This window comes from Zalophus californianus, chromosome 17, assembly GCF_009762305.2.
Source record: "Zalophus californianus isolate mZalCal1 chromosome 17, mZalCal1.pri.v2, whole genome shotgun sequence".
NCBI lineage: Eukaryota > Metazoa > Chordata > Mammalia > Carnivora > Otariidae > Zalophus > Zalophus californianus.
The window spans coordinates 13,948,049-13,964,525 of NC_045611.1; the positions used below are offsets into that span (position 1 = coordinate 13,948,049).

At 39.1% G+C, this 16,477-nt stretch overlaps 1 protein-coding gene across 1 annotated transcript in view; it reads right to left on the reverse strand.

Moving 5' to 3' along the window:
• Positions 1–16,477, reverse strand: part of PHLPP2 (PH domain and leucine rich repeat protein phosphatase 2) — a 76,559-nt gene that overhangs the window by 59,286 nt on the left and 796 nt on the right. Inside the window, exon 2 of the mRNA XM_027618581.2 lies at positions 9,990–10,258. Coding sequence (XP_027474382.2) covers positions 9,990–10,258 — 269 coding nt within the window. The remainder of the gene's footprint in view (positions 1–9,989; positions 10,259–16,477) is intronic.

The following is a 16,477-nucleotide window of genomic DNA, read 5'->3' on the forward strand; positions in this document are numbered from 1 at the left end:
AAATTATATACTGCAAAAGGAGGTGTAGGAGAGAGTAATGTTGGCAGTGAAAGGTTCCGTTCAGCATTTGAAATACTTCTGCTACTGCTTTAAGGAAAGACAAAAGACTGTGATAGTTTTAGTCTGCATCCAAGGCTTCTAGGAGCTAGTATGGTCCTTGTAAATCTGAATACATATGGTTATTTTTCTCCAAACCAGCCAACCAATACCTTAATGCTATCAACAGCCATTTAGAGCTCTTAGCCAGGAGTAGCAGTCAACAGTTATTCTAAATGGTGCCCATAGGTAAGACACAAGTAAGAGAAAAGGACATTTCATTCCATGTCCATATCATTTCACAAGAATTCTAGTTACCAGTGGAAGGCAAAAGTACATATAATTAAAATATCATACAGGTAATAAAACATTGTTATCAAAGACCCTAACAAAGCACAGCAGCATTCTCTACATCAAATTCAGATTAAAATTCAATCTCTTGGGGTGCCTGGGTGGCTCAGCTGGTTAAGCGTCTGCCTTCAGCCCAAGTCATGATCCCAGGATCTTGGGATTGAGCCCCAAGGCGGGCTCCCTCCTTGGCGGGGAGCCTGATTCTCCCTCTACCACTCCCCCTGCTTGTGCTCTGTCAAATAAATAAAATCTTAAAAAAAAAAGAAAAGAAAGAAACAACTCAATCTCTGGCTATCTATAAAGGTAAAATTGCAAATGTTAAGATCAATAATACAGATAATAGAAACAGCAATAATAAGGATACTTCAATGAATGTCTACTCCATGCCTAACACTATGCTGAAAAGTGCTTAACATTTTATAAAGCTAGGTCTATTTTGCAAATAAAGAAACTGAGACTCGGAGTCACACAATTAGTACATAGTGGCATCAAGGTTTGTTGGTTTCATTACAAATCCTAGTTTCTTTTAGGTAAACGACATTATTTTATATAGTTAAAGTAATGTATGCAGAAGAGAGCTCAAAATACTTCCTATGTTAACTTACACCAAAGAACCTAAAAAGTTATGTCTTAAAAGTATTGTATTCCAGGCTAATACACCATCTTTTGAAAGATACACTATTTTGTGTGCATCATTGTATAATACAGAATCTTACACTAGTCTTTGTCCCTGATTCTTTTTTTCCAAGGTTTTATTTTTTTAAATTTTTTTATTATGTTGTGTTAATCACCATACATTACATCATTAGTTTTTGATGTAATGATCCATGATTCATTGTTTGCGTATAACACCCAGTGCTCCATGCAGAATGTGCCTTCCTTAATACCCATCACCAGGCTAACCCAACCCCCCACCCCCCTCCCCTCTAGAACCCTGTTTGTTTTTCAGAGTCCACAGTCTCTCATGGTTCGTCTCCCCCTCCGATTTCCCCCCTTCATTCTTCCCCTCCTGCTATCTTCTTCCTTTTTCTTTTTAACATATACTGTATTGTTTCAGAGGTACAGGTCTGTGATTCAACAGTCTTACACAATTCACAGCGCTCACCATAGCACAAACCCTCCCCAATGTCTATCACCCAGCCACCCCATCCCTCCCACCCCCCACCACTCCAGTAACACTCAGTTTGTTTCCTGAGATTAAGAATTCCTCGTATCAGTGAGGTCATATGATACATGTCTTTCTCTGATTGACTTATTTCACTTAGCATAACACCCTCCAGTTCCATCCACGTCGGATCCCTACATTTGTATCTTTGGGGTAAATACCCAATAGTACAATTGCTGGATCGTATGGTAGCTCTATTTTCAACTTTTTGAGGAACCTCCATACTGTTTTCCAGAGTGGTTGCACCAGCTTGTATTCCCACCAACAGTGTAGGAGGGTTCCCCTTTCTCCACGTCCCCGCCAACATCTGTCGTTTCCTGACTTGTTAATTTCAGCCATTCTTGACTGGTGTGAGGTGGTATCTCATTGAGGTTTTGATTTGGATTTCCCTGATGCAGAGTGATGCTGAGCACTTTTTCATGTGTCTGTTGGCCATTTGGATGTCTTCTTTGGAAAAATGTCTGTTTATGTCTTCTGCCCATTTCTTGATTGGATCATTTGTTCTTTGGGTGTTGAGTTTAAGAAGTTCTTTATAGATTTTGGATACTAGTCCTTTATCTGATATGTCATTTGCAAATATCATCTCCCATTCTGTCGGCTGTCTTTTGGTTTTGTTGACTGTTTCTTTCGCTGTGCAAAAGCTTTTTATCTTGATGAAGTCCCAATAGTTCATTTTTGCCCTTGCTTCCCTTGCCTTTGGCGATGTTTCTAGGAAGAAGTTGCTGCGGCTGAGGTCGAAGAGGTTGCTGCCTGTGTTCTCCTTTAGGATTTTGATGGACTCCTGTCTCACATTGAGGTCTTTCAACCATTTGGAGTCTATTTTTGTGTGTGGTGTAAGGAAATGGTCCAGTTTCATTCTTCTGCATGTGGCTGTCCAATTTTCCCAACACCATTTGTTGAAGAGACTGTCTTTTTTCCATTGGACATTCTTTCCTGCTTTGTCAAAGAATAGTTGACCATAGAGTTGAGGGTCCATTTCTGGGCTCTCTATTCTGTTCCACTGATCTATGTGTCTGTTTTTGCGCCCTGATTCTTGAGGGGAGATTCTAACACCTTAGAATTTCCTGAATAATATGATTGTCTTAGTCATTCATGAGCTCTTGGCATCACACCTAACAGATTAGATGACTCAAGATGGGGGCTGGTCACCATAAAGACCAACCAAGTGAAGAAAAGGTTGGGGTTTGGAGCCAGCCTGACTATAGGGAAGGAAGACAGGGCTGGAAATTGAAGGCCAAGCATGTGGTCAATGAATCAATCAAGTCTACCTAATGAAATGCTAATAAAAACTGTACTGAAGTTCTATGGAACTTTCTGGTGAGTGAACAAGAGGAGATATGCTGAGAGGATGACAAGGGAGAGAGCATGGAAGTTCTATGTTCATGACCCTCCCAGACCTCATTCACCCTATGTGTCTCTTCATTTGGCTAGTTCTGATTTGTATCCTTTACTATCCTTTACTAAAACTATAATCATAAGTATACCAATTTTTGAATCTGAATCATTCTAGTGAATTATTAAACCTAAAAGGGTCATGGGAACTCCCAAATTTATATCCAATTGGTCAGCAGTGTGGCTAGAATCTGAAGGGCAGTCTTGTTGGAGACCACGGCCTTTAACTTGTGAAGTGTGTGAAAAGTCTGGGTGGTTAGTATCAGAATCGTACTGCAGTAAACCAAACAGTATTGCAATAACCATTAAAAAGAAAAAAACACTGCCAATTAAACTATGACGCATCAACAACTATAAAATACAAGATGATTTCAGCAGTATTAAGATGTAAAAACAAAACAAAAAAATTAACAAAAACTAATTACTTAATGTATAATGGGTCATTTTTAAGTTTTAAAATAGCACAGAAAAATGAAGCAAAAAACAAAATTAATCTCTTTTTCCTTCCTCAGCAGTAATCAGTTCAGTATGTATCCTGAAACAGGATTGTTCACGCTACTTTTACAACACCAAAATATAGTAAACAAGATTTTAGTGACCTGCACAAGGTCACCCAGCAAGTCAATAATAGAAAAGTAATTAGAATGCAGGAACCCAAACCCCAAGGGTATTTTCTGTTATAAACATCTTACTGCCTCCTAGCTTATCTTAAAAGATAGTCTATCAAATACAGAAATCTTACTCATTTTGATGACTAAGAATAAAAGTAAATATACGACCATGAGCCAAGGGGCACTCCACTCTGTCATATATGATCTTGTTACAACTTTTCAGGCAGAAGGCAATGATTACACTAAACTTCACTAGGAGTCAGTTATCACTTAAACAGTTCAATAAAATAGACAAACCAAATATCCTCATGTCAGAGCAATGGACTGGGACAGCGACGGACCAGGCAGCAGCGGGAATGTGCCTGTTTCACATTTATGAAACAAACAGAAATGGTCTCAGTTATTCCCACTGGGAGGTTACTGGCCTTTTGGGCAAGACAATTCTTGGTTGTACAAGTCTATCCCACACAATGAGGACATTAAACCTTTCTGGCCCTTGCCCCCTAAATGCTGGTAACTTTCCCTAGTAGTTGTGACAACCAGCAAACCCTGCCCCACACATATTTCCAAATGGAAAGGGCAGGGGGTAGGAGGGGGCCACTAAGTTGGATAGACTTTGTTTCCCTAGTAGATGATTTCTTTCAGATTCCTTCAAGTGCTACAATTCTATAAATTAGTAATCCTTTAGTTTTACTGAAGTGACAAATCTGTGATTGAAAAAGAGTACGGAAAGAAGGAAGTCATGGGTGATTTAGAAAAAACAGGTGGTAATTTTCATCCCAGTAATCCCATTTCTAGCATGAACGGTAGGGAGATCAACAATATAAAGATTCATGAGCTAAGGTTTAGTCGTGAGAACACCACTTCTAAGAGCTGAATGATCTGAAACAACCCAAATAGGTAACACTCACTGAGCACTTACTGGGTGCCAGACATGAGAGTAAGCACTTTACTTCCTTGCCACTCAAAGTGAAGCACACCACTTAGGAGCTTAATACAGGATCTCAGGCCCCATTCCAGACCTTTTGAATCAGAATCTGTACTGAAACAAGCTCCCAGGTGAATATTAGAGTTTAAGAAGCACTACTTTATAGTATTAATTCATTTGATCTTCATAAGGTGTAATTAATTTTCATCATGACAGCTCTATAATGTAAATATAACCATCCTCCATTTTACACATTAGTAAAGTAAGGCATAGAGCATCATATAACTTGCACAAATACTGTCAGAGAAAGGATTTGAACCCACACACTCTCATTCCAGAATCCAAGCTCTAAATCATCGTCTATTATTTCGCAATTTTTAAACAAGTTATAGTATTTCCGTAAATTGGAATATCCTGTAGCGATTAAAACTGATGTCCTGGGTGGCTCAGTTGGTTAAGCGACTGCCTTCGGCTCAGGTCATGATCCCGGAGTTCCGGGATCGAGTCCCACATCGGGCTCCCTGCTAGGCGGGGAGCCTGCTTCTCCCTCTGACCCTCCCCCCTCTCGTGTACTCTCTCTCTCTCATTCTCACTCTCAAATAAATAAATCTTACAAAAAAAAAAACTGATGTCTAAGGAATTTTTAATGATGCAGGAAATTAACTGAAGTATGCAGTAAATAAAACTGAATATATGGTATGAGCCCCAATACGTAATTTTTTTTTAAGATTTTATTTATTTATTTGAGAGAGAGCATGAGAGGGGGGAGGGCCAGAAGGAGAAGCAGACTCCCTGCTGAGCGGGGAGCCCGATGTGGGACTCGATCCCGGGACTCCAGGATCATGACCTGAGCTGAAGGCAGTTGCTTAACCAACTGAGCCACCCAAGCGCCCCCCCCAATACATAATTTTTAAAAATTACATACACATTCACTTTGAAAAAGATCTGGAAAAAAAAATGTAAGAATGGGGAGTCAATATAAGGGATCTGGTGTCAGAATGCCAGAGTTCAAATTCCAGCTGTATCACTCATTAGCTCAGTGATGTAGAGGCAGCTCTGAGGTAACAAGCTTGAGCACGGGATACCTGAGAAAGGAAAAGGGGCCCACAGGGACCACGGAGCTGAATGCAAGCAGACAATGCAAACAAGCTCATTAAGTGACCCACCTTGAAATAACCAAAGGCCCTAAATGACCAATTACAACCAGGCATAGTTCCTAAGATCACCAAAAAAGGGAAAATTCCATCTGTCCCCATAACCCCTCACCCCACCCTCTAACTGGGGCCTCTCTCCTTTGCTATTGTGCCCACGGCTTCCTTAAGGTGTATTCAATAAACTTATCTCTTTTATCCTGCCTGGGGTGAATTCTTTCATTGCCTGTGAGGCCAGCCTCTACCCGATCAGAGCGCCCCAGATTTGGTGGCCCCCCAACCGATGGGGACACCCCATATGTGATCTAAGGTGAGAGGTTTAACCTTTTTAAGCCTCATTTTCTTGATCGATGAAATGAAAATAATATTTACTTCACAAGATCATTGTGAGGATTCAATGAGGTAATCTACAAAAAGCACAAGCACTGAAGATTATTATTTCTCTTTATGCTTTTATTTGCCAAAATTTCTACAATGACTATATGTTACACCTCTGTAAATAGTAAAAAAAAAAAAAAGAAAAAGATAATGGCTGAGATTGTCAACTATCTCACAGGCTATTACAAAGAAAGTACCCATTCCTCTGATTAGGTAACATAAGACTGAACTCATGCAGTAACAGCTGAGTAAGAGATCTAAAAAAGATCTTTAAGTATGATTAAATAGCGAAACTGAATAAGGGACGCACTGCCGGTTCCTCTCCAGGAGGGCCTTTCCTCGAACAAAGTCCACCACCCACTTTCAATGATTTAGACATTCCAACTGCCTGGCAGTACCTACCTGACCTTGAACAGGTTACCAGACCTCTTGCAAAGCCTCATTTTCCTCATCTGAAAGAAAGGATGCTATGGCCCTTGGACTTATTGTGTGGATTTAATGAGAATATGTATGTAAAGACCTAAGCACAGTGGACCAGCAAACAAAGCACTTGATGTCAGCTCAAATCTATCCTCGTCACCAGCGGCATCACTCTTCAGCTGAGTGACACCTCTTGAGCTGGTCCACCAGCAATGAAAACATATTCACTCTCCAAATGGCAGCTCAACAGTGTTTTCATTATTTTCTAATCAATTAGATCTACGAAGAGCTATTTCATTACAAAATTATCAAGGCCACTCTCCATTTTAAGTAATTTAGAGCCACTAAAGCAAATTATTTCACAGTTGGATTCTTAACTACACAACTAGTAGTAGCAAGCCAATCCAGGTGGGGGTTTCTCCACATTTCTAGTACCTCTGTATACAAATACATTAGTATACAACTGAGTAAGTCTGTTTTAAACACAGAAACTCCATCAATCACTACCAGCTATAATGTAGGTCAAGGCTTCCCACCTGATAAAAGTAGATCGGAATCAGTGTTAAGATTTAGAAAAGCCTAGGGATCACCCAGTCTGATCCTTTCGTTTTGCAAATGGATTTAGGAAATGTAGTTAACTAGTGAACAAGGAAAACATTCAAATGCTAATCTACTTTTTCAGAATTAGTCCAAATCCTAAAAGGAAACCTCAGTTTAGACTGACATCAATTTTTAGCTCAGCTAAAGGTGTTACTATTATTATCACATTGTAAGGTGTAAGTGGGAGCTTCCTTTCTCACTTTCAAGAGTACTGAATCTACAGCTCTGACTTGTTTCAAGACATTTATTTATTACAGGGAAGAGGGAGGAGAGAAAGGTCAGTCACCTTAAACTCTTATTTGACGTCTAATTCAAAGAACTAATAGTCATTTTCTTTTTAATTGAAACAAAGAGTTCATAAGCACAGTAAGATACTGTGAGAATACTCTCCTTCACATTCATCTGAGAGATTTTACAGAAACACAAATGGCATGTGAACCTATGAAAATATGCTCTAAAGATATTTGCAAATGACATATCAGATAAAGCGCTAGTATCCAAAATCTATAAAGAACTTATCAAACTCAACACCCAAAGAACAAATAATCCAATCAAGAACTGGGCAGAAGACACGAACAGACATTTTTCCAAAGAAGACATCCAAACGGCCAACAGACACATGAAAAAGTGCTCAACATCGCTCTGCATCAGGGAAATCCAAATCAAAACCTCAATGAGATACACCTCACACCAGTCAGATGGCTGAAATTAACAAGTCAGGAAACGACAGATGTTGGCGGGGATGTGGAGGAATCCTACACTATTGGTGGGAATGCAAGCTGGTGCAGCCACTCTGGAAAACAGTATGGAGGTTCCTCAAAAAGCTGAAAATTGAGCTACTGTATGACCCAGTAATTGCACTACTGGGTATTTACCCTAAAGATACAAATGTAGTGATCCGAAGGGGTACACGCACCCCAATGTTTACAGCAGCAGTGTCCACAATAGCCAAACTATGGAAAGAGCCAAGATGTCCATCAACAGATGAATGGATAAAGAAGATATGGTATATACAGACAATGGAATATTATGCAACCTTAAAAAAAAAATGAAATCTTGCCATTTGCAATGACGTGGATGGAACTAGAGGGTATTACGCTAAGGGAAGTAAGTCAATCAGAGAAAGACACGTATCATATGACCTCACTGATATGAGGAATTCTTAATCTCAGGAAACAAACTGAGGGTTGCTGGAGTGGTGGGGGGTTGGAGGGATGGGGTGGCTGGGTGATAGACATTGGGGAGGGTATGTGCTATCATGAGCACTGTGAATTGTGTAAGACTGATGAATCACAGGCCTGTACCTCTCAAACAAATAATACATTATATGTCAAAAAAAAAAAAAAAAGACAGTAGGAAGGGAAAAATGAGGGGGGGAAATCGGAGTGGGAGACGAACCATGAGAGACTATGGACTCTGAGAAACAAACTGAGGGTTCTAGAGGGGAGGGGGTTGGGGGGATGGGTTAGCCTGGTGATGGGTATTAGAGAGGGCACATACTGAATGGAGCACTGGGTGTTATACGCAAACAATGAATCATGGAACCCTACATCAAAAACTAATGATGTAATGTATGGTGATTAACATAACATAAGGGGCACCTGGATGGTTCAGTGGTTAAGCGTCTGCCTTCGGCTCAGGTTATGATCCCAGGCTCCTGGGATCGAGCCCCACATCAGGTTCCCTACTCTGCGGGGAGCCTGCTTCTCCCTCTCCCACTCCCCCTGCTTGTGTTCCCTCTCTCGCTGTGTCTCTCTCTGTCAAATAAATAAATAAAATCTTTAAAAAATAATAAAATAAAATAAAAAAAAGAAAATATGCTCTACTTCACTCATTAAGATAAATGAAAATTAAAATGACAAAAATAACAAAATTCCTATCAGATTTGCCAAAATCTAAGTCATTAGGCTTGAAAAAAGATTTGTCCTTGGAATGCTAACTTTATAATTCCCTAATTTAAAAACCATTGACAATCATTTCTACTCACAAGCAAGTATGCGCTCATGTATGGGTATGTGTCTATATTTATATATAAAATTTAATGCTAACATGTTCTGGAGAAACTAAGGGGAAAATAGGCATACTTTTATATTATTTGTTGAAGTTTAATTTCTGTGAAGAGAAATCTGACAATATGTATCAAAATTATAAATGCATATATCCTTTGACCAGCAATTCCACTTCTAGGAGTTTATCCTACAGATCACTTCCACATAGGAGAAATATCATAGGTAAAAGAATATTCACTGCAACCCCACTTGTAGAAGTAAAAAACTGGTAACAATTTGAATGTCCTCTAATAGGAGATCGGCTAAAATGATGGTAGACTCATAAAATAGAATATTATACAGCCATTAAATAAATGAAAATTATAAAAATATTAATATGGAAAGATCTCGAAGAGATTTCAAGTCAATAATTTGCTGCATATAGCACCATTAATTTTAAAGTTACATATAAATAGAAACATACTTATGCATGAGCATATATACTTCTCATTCTATTTCTTTCTACACATTTCAATTTCATTCTATTTACATGTATTATTTTTTTAAATAACTTTTTTTTTTAAGTAGGCTCCACGCCCAGCATGGGGGGCTTGAACTCATGACCCTGAGATCGAGACCTGAGTTAAAATCAAGAGGCAGACGCTTAACCAACTGAGCCATGCAGGCGTCCCTATTTTTTTAAATAACTTTAAAATATTTATTTTAAATTTAGGTATCTGACCCGTGGTGTCATCCAAATGAAGTAACTATCAAACTTCCCTTCACTGATAGCTTTTAAATCCAAGAATCCTAATTTCAGCATTCCAAAGACAAATCTTATTTCAAGCCTAGTGATCCCATCATCAATATCAGTTCTAAGCACAATTAAAATGTTAAAGCCCACTTCCAAGCAGAAACGCAGATCACTTACACTGTGACAGAGTTAAAGGGGTAAAACTCCGAGCTTACCTGACTAGGTCCCCATGAAGCTGTAAATAAAGACTTTCCCTTCCCTCCCCAGCACAGATTTCTGAGGCTGGTGTCTCCACGGTGCACAGGACAAGATGTAAGTCAGAGGAGGTGGCGGCAGCAGCCGTTGTAGCGGCAGAGGTTGAGTCGGCTCCATACAGGTAAACGCAACCTCTCCTGACATCTTCTCTCAGCCAGTCTCTTTCTCGAGAACCAAACCTACTTCGCCTATTCAAACAATTCCTGCTCCCATTGCGTTTCATATTTCTCTAAAAAACATCAAGAGAAAGAAATCATTAGCTAGAACGTCTGGCTGAGTTAGACATTTCAGTCCTCACTCCACCTTTCCACTCTCGATTCTCCAACACCTCCTGTCCTGGGGCCTTCCACACCTGCCATGTCCATTCCTAAGCTGGAAAACAGTTTCCTCTCCTCCAGCTGTTCATGCCTCTGTCCATCACTTTGTCTGACCCTTTCTTTTTCTTACGTTTTCAGAAAAATATAAGAATAATAAAACATCTGTGGACCTACTACCCACCTTTCACAAATTTTAATATGTGTCATATTTATTTATTTCGGATCCTTATTCTAAAGAATTCTTACATATAAGAATTACATGTCTTACATACATGTAAGAATATATATATGTATATATACATACATAGCTGAAGTCACCTGTTACCCCACCTCAATCCCATTTCCCTCCCTCTCTCCCCAGAAACACTCGACTATACTTGCTATTCACCATTCCGTGCATTTTTATATGTTTGCCACATATGTACATATCTATAAACTAAATACAATTGTTTTCCATAATTTAGAACTTTAAATCCTAACATACTTATGTTTCACACTGCCATTTTTTTATTTGGTTCAAAATTGGTCATGCTAATACACCCAGCTCATTCATTCGAATAACATCTCATTATATGAATATACTGCAATTTATACATTCTCCTGCTGATGGCATTTAGTTTGTTTCTGATTTTTTTCACTGTTAGAAACAATGCTGCATTAAACATTTTTGCACGTCTCTACAATGCAAACTGAAAGTTTCTCTAAGGTCCTGACCCTCTGCCTCATATCCCAAAGAAGTACAGAATACTGCACAATGTTGCACAAATGTTCGTTCCATTCTAATCATGTTTCTAAAAAAATTAGTGTTGCATTTGATAATTTAGGTATGTTAAATTCACACACATTACGGTTACCTCAAAGCAAAAACAACTGCTACAGCAATATAACAAGTCTCTAAAGATCAATACTGACCTACTCTATTTTTATGATGGGCCATTTCTGTTCCCTTGTTTTTTTTAAGATTTTATTTATGTATTTATTTGAGAGAGAGAGAGGAGGGAGAGGGAAGGAGGAGGGCATGGTAGAGAGGAGGAAGGGAGAAGGACAAACAGACTCACCGGTGAGCACGGAGCCCTACACCTGCAGCCCCATCTCACAACCCTGAGATCATGACCTGAGCTGAAACCAAGAGTCCCACGCTTAACCGACTGAGCCACCCAGGCACCCCTGTTCCCTTTAATATAAAGGCATTTCCGCTAACACACTGCCATACCTCTCTAGCATCATTCTCCATTACCTGTCACTGTTTCAGTCACATCCAGCTATTTGTAACTCCCCAAACATACCACGATTCCACAATTCTGTGACTTGTCTGAAATGTCCTCCGTCTTGTCCATCTGACTAGACAGCCTTCAAAGCTCTACTCCTATGTCACCCTGTCTTGTGTTCCCTATGGAGTCTTCCATGTATCCCATCCCCATTTTCTCTGCATAGCTAGAATTAGTGACTCTCCCCTCTCCACAGCAGAACCTCTTCACCTTGAACATATGTCTACTACTATGGGGGTCACAATGGGTTTTAATCGTGTATTTGGTATTTCTTCCTCTCTTCTACACTGAGAATCTATTATAGTGCCTTAATACTTGAGTGGCACACTGATGCATGCAGAACTCACAGAAATCACATCACAGAATGTATTCCCAGTTTGTACTATAGCCCAGTTTGCTCTGGCAAAAGGTTGAACTTGAGGGGAAAAAAAAATCTCCTTTTTTACAAAGAACCCTAAAATCTTTTTACCAACCACAAGGTAAATAAAAGACTATTGCTACTATTCCTCATTGGAAGTCAGAAATACCTATAAATAAAGCAAATATTATTTTTGTAGTTACTGAGATTAAGTATTTGAGGATAACTGTGGCACCTAAAATTCAATTTCTAAGATGATAAAGAAAAGTGAAGGAAAAGTGAGAAGGTATTTCCATGTGGGAAGAAAGAAAAATATGAGTGAGAATGGCTTCATTGTTTAAATTAAGGATAAAAGGTAAATCCATCATTTTACAGATATTAAGAATTAGAATATAGCTATTCAAAACCATGAAGATCATTACTGATTCTAACTTTAGATAAGTAGGATAAAGCCCTCCCACAAGTAGGAATTAGGTCTCTCTCTTGTCCACAAGATCATTTTCTCAAAGCTGAACTTCTCAGAATTAACAGAGGCCTTTCAAGTACTTATTTTATAAAGACAAAGGCCATCATATTTGTATCGGTAATTTTAGTCACTAAATACAATTAACCACTGATTAATTTTAAATATTCCTTATTTTTTAGTCTTTGGGAAAGATCAACTGGCCCATCTAAATACAGTATTCTATAAGGTACCGTAACATTTATACAAAGAAGCTCTGCATTCTGCACTGAGTGGAGAGAAATTTTGCTCCCCTGCTACTTAAAGAGAGAGCAAGTAGATACTATGCCACACAAACACCAAAAAGCATCTTTAAAAAAACTTTTTAAGGTCAAATAATGGCCCAATGATCTTCTCAATCTTAGAAAAGTCAAGAAAAATCCCTGGAAGTTATTATATTAGTTCATCCAGGATTTTTCTTCTGGGAGGATTTTTAAAGTCATTTTTAGGGGCACCTTGGGTGGCTCAGTCGGTTAAGCGTCACCCTTTGGCTCAGGTCATGATCCCAAGGTCCTGTGATAGAGCCCCACGTCTGGCTCCCTGCTCAGCGGAAAGCCTGATTCTCCCTCTCCCTCTGCCATTCCCCTTGCTTGTTGTGCTCTCTCTCTCAAATAAATAAAATCTTTGAAAAAAAAATTTTGGGGCACCTGGGTGGCTCAGTTGGTTGAACGACTGCCTTCGGCTCAGGTCATGATCCTGGAGTCCCAGGATCGAGTCCCACATCGGGCTCCCTGCTCAGCAGGAAGTCTGCTTCTCCCTCTGACCCTCTTCCCTCTCGTGCTCTCTCTCATTCTCTCTCTCTCAAATAAATAAATAAATAAAATCTTTAAAAAAATTTTTAGGTCATTTTTAAATGCATTTATAGGGGTGCCTGGGTGGCTCAGTTGGTTAAGCATCTGACTTCAGCTGGGGTCATAGTCTCGGGGTCCTGGGATCAAGCTCTATGTCAGGCTCCCCAACCAGAAGGGAGCCTGCTTGTCCCTCTCCCTCTGCCCCTCCCCCTGCTCTCTCTCTCAAATAAAGTCTTAAAAAAAAGTGTTTATATATTTCCCTTAACACTCTAAATACTTGGCAGCTCTTTCTGCCCATGGGTTCTGTCCCTATGCTTTAATAAAAACACTTTTGCATGGGGGGGGGAGACTATATAAATTCCTTAAGAACGTTATCGAAACATATGTGTTGTTGGTCGAAGAATGTACCTCCTCTCCTATTTATATGATATATTCCACCCAGTGAAGATAAACTGCTGAGTTAGACCTTTAGTAGGTATCATTCCCTTAAACCTGCTCAATGGGCATTTAAAAGACCTAGATACCAAGCAAGCATAGCCTTCTAGCAACAATCTAGATGGACTGTTCAGCTATTATTAGTTATTGCTGAATTATCAAGTGCTTCCTTCTCCCCTGCGAAAAGCATCAGAAAACCCTGGAAAGGCCAATACTGTCCGCTGATAGACTGTCAGCTTTTACAATCACTTTTCCACTGAAATTGCTAGATTAAGAACATGCTTTTGCTTCCCTTACTCTTATGTAAATCTGTTGACAAACTTTTCTAAAAGGGAACAGGTCTATAATCAACTCTCACATCAAATAAGTGTAAAAGAGCACATTTCAGATTTAAATAGGGGCCCCTTCGTGGCTCAGCTGGTTAAGCGACTGACTTGATTTTCGGCTCAGGTCATGCTCTCAAGATCCCAAGAGGCTACAGAGCCTGCTTGAGAGTCTCTCTCTCCCTTTGCCCCTCCCCCACACTCTCTCTCCCTCTCAAAAAAAGATTTACATATACACTTCTAGAAAGTGCAAGTCTTTAGAGTAGACCATGAATTAAGTACCCACTTCAGTTTTAAGCTTTTAACTCTCTAAAAATTAAAATAACATATGAGGGCTGTGATCAGTTCAAAGGTGATAAACTATTAAACGCCCCCGTACAATTAACTCTTAAGATATGTATAGGAAAAACAGAGTCTGGTCAAGTAACTCTCCCTACTCACTGAGTTCTATTAGAATGTGAAATACCGTAAGTTAAGAGATATGCTCCTGCGTTCAAAACTTTAAAACAATATGGGCTCACCTCTAGGAATATATATGTTAAGGAATATTTTGGAAAGGGTGGTATGAGATAAGGAAAGGAAGAATATTTCAGTTCATTAAAAATCATTTTGGTATTCATTGATTTTTAAAAACCATACACACACATTACTTGGCTAAAAACTTGAAACTAGTACTAATGAAAATTGATCTCATGGCACTTGCTGCCCAGTTATAACTTCATATCTTCTACAGTCTGAGTAAAAAAATAATCCCAAAATTGTAGCAAACATCTGGAAAACTATGCTTCACAGCTACTCCCAATAATCTTAAGAGTATTACAAATATTGTACTTATATTCCAACAAAAGTAAAGGGGTACATTCTAATTAGCAATTTGCTAAATAAATCTGGAAGTAGATTTTGAATCAAACGTTCCAATACCCCATACGGATGGACCCAGATCTAATCTGGCTAGATTATATTGGCTTAGTTATATTAGCCTTTTTATGAAGATCTGTAGTATTTGACAATAATGATGCTCATAACTTTGTAGTTAGTATAAAAGCATTACAAAAAAGAATGGTAAGCCTTTTTCAAAGGGTCTTCAAAGAACAAGCAGGAGATTATGACTTCTACCTATATATTCTTTTCCAGTTTCACTTGGCACAAAATTCAACCACTCAACTACTTAAGGAAACTTAAGTATGCAGAACACACAGCACCTGTTCTCCATAGCCAATCCCATTTATTTGCAAGGATTATTTAAAGTGTCAACCATATACAATAAAGCAAGAGACACAAGGGCATTAGACACTGTCAGCCTCCCATACCACCAACCCAGTACTATAATCAAGATTAATTTCTGGAATCTTTCTAACAGTCCCCAGATTGGAGCCCTAAGGAACCAGCGGTAAATCTGACCCTTTCCTGAAAGTCTAGGAAGGCACCCTTTGAATCAAGAGCCTCCTTTCTCAATTCCTACCATCTCACAATTCACTCCCTCCCTCACAAAAAGTTGTTATTAAAAAAGCCAAGGTTATCTTCTAGACCAGAGGGCATTACCTATCTCTCAGACCTGCCATTTCCTGATAAGCCAGAGCAGGACTTTTTTTTTTTTAAAGTTCATTCACAACTTACATTTGATGACCTTACAGTTTTAAATAAATATCTAAGAGCCTTAAAGTAATTCTACTTAAAACTTATGGTTAAATAAGTTAAAATAAATATGTACAAGGTTTATGCAGAAGTAAAGGTAAACTATGAAAAGTTATTGCTTTAAGTCACTGCATTAAGACTTGAGAGGTAACAGCAGGAAAAAAATGTTTTATATTTTAGAGAGCTCTATTTTATACTGTTTCATGGACGGATTCACCAGATGCTTCACACCTATTTTTTTTTTCGGTGTTCCCATCTTTGCAGTGTCCTACAAATAATCTCAATATACAGTGCTCACCCTTGATTCCAATTAACAACTATTACTTAATGTATTTTTTAACATCATGTATTTTCACTGTTTTGCAAAGTATTTTTGAAGGACACCAAAATCTCTTAATTTTCTGTCCTCTCTTCCGTCTCGCTAAGTTTTAAATACTGCTGATTTCCTCTTTTAAAACTCTAGATGGAATTCTATTTCATCTCCAGAAGGACATCTAGTTTATATACTTGACCTACAGAAGAAAAATCCTCTCCAACTATTTCAGAGGCCAGTAGAAAACTCCATGCAGTTAGTCTCCCAGAACCCCTTCTTTAAACCATCTTCACTGTCCCCTGCCGACCCTACATTCCTTGTGCATTTAAACTTCTTGCCATCCCCTTCAAGACTCCCCTCCCCGCCTTGCCAGATCCTGCTTTCATTTTCCTCCTACTCCCCCCAATTCCTGCCCCCAAGCCCCGCTAGCTGCCTGTTGCATAACCTCTCCCCCCATTACCGTCTCCCTGGATTGTTAGCCCGGCTCCCGCAAACAGGAATGCCCT